We start from the raw sequence: 4,096 nt of genomic DNA, 5'->3' as shown, positions 1-4,096 counted from the left end.
TCAGAAGTAGTCTGTATTGATTGATATTGAACTTAAAAAGAATATGTGGCGGAGCCAGTCGGGCTCACACCGGCGCGGGAGACAATAGTTGTCGACCGACGGCCATCCGGATCTTGGACGTTCATCAGCACTGGACGAATCAAACTCAGCGAGTGGAGTTAGCGGCTCGTTACAAAGGTGTTTTATGAAAATCATTAAAAGTGCGCTAGCATTAAAGTTTCCGGAGTAGGATGTTGTTTTGTCAAAGCTAAAGGTGCTCTAACGCGAATCGCAGAGTACAGCCAGCATAGTCCTCTTGTAAACTGTTCTTGGTAATGTCCTTCGCCGTTCACGCACACGGTCTGAGAGTAATGCAGTAGCAAGCTGCACTGTCAAGCGCATGTGGTTTCAGAATGTGTCCGCTGGAAATGGGCAGACCACGCCACCCTGACAATACTCAGCTGCTCACAAATTTGAGATGCTAATTGATCCTGAACCATTCACATTTGGTCGCGAAAGAGATCGTTGTTGGTCCGGATACACTCGGCAACGTCAATTTTCATCTTCGTTACGACATTGTCTTCATGTGCTTCCTACTCTGCCTTCTTGTTGCCAACTGAGCTTGGTTAAGCTATAGGTTTTATGAGGGACAGGAGGTCATACGTAGGCCAAAATCGAAGGGCCTTTTTGGCTAAAAAAAACACACACACAAAGATGAGATTAAACACTTAACTGCGATTTACTATAGTGTTGCGTTAAACCAAATCGTAATTTATTTATTTTTCTATTCAACTGATTCCATCGTTTAAAAACGGTTGACAAAAAGTGTTTTAATGGAATCGAGCATGAGCTTTCGCTCTTACAAAAAAGAAAGAAAAAGAGTTGGATTTTGCTTTTCTTATCTTTTCTTTCTTTTAACCAATCATATCGCCCCGATCCACTCTTTTTACAAAAGAGCGGTCACCTGACCTTTGGCAACCATGGCGTCGACGTCGGCTGCGCAGGCCGAGATGGTGGCGAGTCTGATCGGCGAGAAGGTGCTGGAGACATTAGACCAGAAGGAGCAGAAGCTGGACGAGACCATCAAGAAGCTTGAAGAGGCAGACGACGACGAGCTGGAGCGACTACGCGAGAAGCGGCTGCAAGCCATGCAGCAGAAAGCTCGCAAGTCGCAGGAGTTACGCGCGCTGGGTCACGGCGAGTACTCGACCATCGCCGACACCCACGATTTCTTCGAGTCCATGAAAAAGAGCGACAAGGCCGTAGTCCACTTCTTCACGCCGGCCAACGCCTTTTGTCAACTAATTGACGACCACTTGGCACGTCTAGCCCCGCACCATCTCGAGACCAAATTCGCTCGCATTAATGCGGAGAAAGCTGAGTATCTCGTAGACAATCTTGGAGTCTGGATGATGCCATGTATCGCTCTAGTTAATAAGCAGAAGGTGGAGAAAATGGTGCAAGGTTTGGATGAACTGGGAGGCTCGGACAAGTTCTCCACTGCCTTCTTGGCGTATTACTTGGGTCTGCACAAGGTGTTGACGTATGAAGGCCCAGAGCCGGAGAGTCCATCGGACGACTGTGGCGGGGCATATGCAACAGGGAATGACCCAGTGGCAGCGAAGCAGCAGCTGGACCAGGAACGGATCAATAGTATCCGTCAGAGTATCTTCTACGACAGCGATCTGGAGGAAGACGACTAGTGCAGGACTCTTGACACTAACTGTCCATACTGATTGTGGACAAAATATGAAATAGCTACTGTATTTTGCTGTCTACTTTTGTGTTCTATGAGTCGGAGTGCTTGGAGGCGAGACATTGGTGGCGATACGCGCGTTGTCGTTGCCGCAAATACTCCTTGCTATTGATTTTACTATGGTCTGACGCGTTGACAGCCTTGTCGAGTGTGTCGTGACGCCATTTGGACAGGTGGGCGAGTGTCCAGCTCTCTTTACCTCGGGAAATAACAGCTTCGGCGCGGTCTTCAAGGCCGTAAGCGCGGACGTCCATGACGCTGGGAGCTGTAGCCAATGGTTGCACCGACGAAGTAGTAGACGTATCACTTGCACAAGTCTCTTGTCTCTTAGACGGCGATGAGTCTTCCTTCTGTACGCCACCGAGACGCTTTAGCGACCTCTCCATGAACAACGAGGTAATAATGCCTCACGACTGGTTGGAATATGGTGTAAATTGAAAAATAAAAAAAACCGATTGGTCTAAAATTGAATTGACAATAGTTGCAGTTTTTAAAAGCAGCACCAACAGTCAAATGGGCAGTCCTTGGTGTTGCCGCCCTTGCCAATCTGCAGCGAGGCCTCCGAGTAAATGGGCAGTCCGTCCTCATCGTAGCGAACTGATAGCATTTGACCAGAAATTAGCATTTAACCCAATGATAAATCCATGTCATGAACGTACCAGGTCTCGGATCCGGATTGAGTCCAGCAGCAGTGGAGTTTGTATCTATACAACAGCAAAGTCAACACAACTACCCACCTACCTATGAAAAGAATAGAAAGCAACGTACTCTGAGCCTCGAGCTTCTTGATCTGCTGCTGTAGTCGCGCTTTCTCCTTCCTTTCACGGCGCTCCTGCTCCTCGTCGTCAAGTTTCTGCTGTTCTTCAGCAATGCTCTTCTTCTGCTTCTCCGTCTTTAACGACGCGAACAGATCGTCGATCTCTCCGCTATATGCCTTTGGTTTTCCCACCTTGTCGTTTACAGTTGTGTCGTTAGCTGCTGCTGCTCCAGAGCTTTTCTTTTTCTTCTTTGCCTTCTTTTTCTTAGCCCCGTTGGAGCTCGGAACTGCATTCGCTGTCTTCAATGTAGGTTTATCTTCCTTGTTATGTGGCTTTGAATCATCTGCAACTGCTGCTTTGGCCTTCGCATCCGTCGTCAGTGTTTTCGAGAAAGCGAACTTGGCTTTCTTCTGTGGCTTCTGCTCGGACGGCTTGGACGCTGCAGCCTTTACATTCACACACACAAACAAATACTCAGCACCACACATTTCATGGTCATTGCGGCTTGCGGTCGTGCACGTACAGCGCTGGTGGCCTGCACACGACTCCTCTTCTTCTTGTTGGACATCGGTGGCGGTGAAGTGATTATATAACTCGTAAGTTACTGGTACACTGTCCCTAATTTGTACCGTAAATTGGGTACAATGGTCAAGTGCAAAGTGACGAAAAACGTCAGACGTTGCACGTGCGGTACCGACGTACGTGGCGTTGTACAATGTAGATTAAACTCGATTGCATTAAGATGCGTGTGTCGTTCCTGGACTCACGTTTACCACCTTATCTACTCCGTCGCGCTGGGCGCCACGCAGCCTAGCAACACCCACTCTTCTTTTTCTTCTTCTGGCTTTCGGTCGTGTTCTCAGCCGTAATTGCGATACTGTTACCCGTAGGCAAGCTGGCTGACGCGTTCTCCTCCGCTTGGATAGTCTTGCGACTCATGAGTTTGTAGATCTCAGTAAGAATGCGCTGGAAGGCTGAATCCACGCCCGTAGCCTCCAAAGCTGACGTCTCGATGAACGCCAGATTGTTCTTCTCCGCGAAAGCCATTGCCTCTTCGGTCGATACTGCACGCAGATGGCGTAGATCGCTCTTGTTACCCACCAACATTATGACCGTGTTGGCATCTGCGTGGTCCCGCAGCTCCTTGAGCCAGCGCTCCACGTTCTCAAACGTGCCGTGCTTGGTAATGTCGTACACCAATAGCGCTCCTACTGCACCGCGGTAGTATCTGTTAATAACAAAATAGACCCAAGTCTTAAATAGCTGCTGACAACGGCATCGAAGCAGGGCGGGGAACGTACGCGCTGGTAATCGCTCTATATCGCTCCTGGCCGGCTGTATCCCAGATCTGCGCCTTGATCGTCTTGCCCTCGGCCACGATGGACTTAGTGGCGAACTCGACACCGATGGTACTCTTGGACTCGAGGTTGAATTCGTTACGCGTGAAGCGGGACAGCAAGTTGGACTTGCCGACGCCAGAGTCGCCGATAAGCACGATCTTGAACAGGTAGTCGTACTCGTCTTCTCGAGGCGATGCCATGGCTATTTGTCTGTCTAGAATATCTCGGTGTGAGCTGGACGCTATGTTCTTGAGGTGAGATGG

At 49.2% G+C, this 4,096-nt stretch overlaps 3 protein-coding genes across 3 annotated transcripts; 1 reads left to right on the top strand and 2 right to left on the bottom strand.

Annotated features, from left to right (window-relative positions):
- Window positions 1-959: 959 nt before the first annotated feature.
- Window positions 960-1,745, top strand: PITG_21829 (uncharacterized protein; the record flags this gene model as incomplete). Its single annotated transcript, XM_002894734.1, has 1 exon — window positions 960-1,745. One exon carries the CDS (start codon window positions 960-962, stop codon window positions 1,680-1,682), a length of 723 nt encoding a protein of 240 aa, XP_002894780.1.
- A 480-nt stretch (window positions 1,746-2,225) lies between these two features.
- Window positions 2,226-3,061, bottom strand: PITG_21828 (uncharacterized protein; the record flags this gene model as incomplete). Its single annotated transcript, XM_002894733.1, has 5 exons — window positions 2,226-2,332; window positions 2,395-2,439; window positions 2,504-2,654; window positions 2,893-2,900; window positions 3,013-3,061. The coding sequence occupies 5 exons, from the start codon at window positions 3,059-3,061 to the stop codon at window positions 2,226-2,228; spliced, it is 360 nt and encodes a 119-aa protein (XP_002894779.1).
- Window positions 3,062-3,303: 242 nt separating this feature from the next.
- PITG_21827 (Rab11 family GTPase, putative) lies at window positions 3,304-4,033 on the bottom strand (the record flags this gene model as incomplete). Its single annotated transcript, XM_002894732.1, has 2 exons — window positions 3,304-3,721; window positions 3,795-4,033. The coding sequence occupies 2 exons, from the start codon at window positions 4,031-4,033 to the stop codon at window positions 3,304-3,306; spliced, it is 657 nt and encodes a 218-aa protein (XP_002894778.1).
- Between the last annotated feature and the right edge of the window lie 63 nt (window positions 4,034-4,096).

This window comes from Phytophthora infestans, genomic scaffold, assembly GCF_000142945.1.
Source record: "Phytophthora infestans T30-4 supercont1.555 genomic scaffold, whole genome shotgun sequence".
Taxonomy (NCBI): Eukaryota; Oomycota; class Peronosporomycetes; order Peronosporales; family Peronosporaceae; genus Phytophthora; species Phytophthora infestans.
The sequence above is the reverse complement of the archived record's forward strand: the minus strand, read 5'-3'. Positions and strand labels throughout refer to the sequence as shown.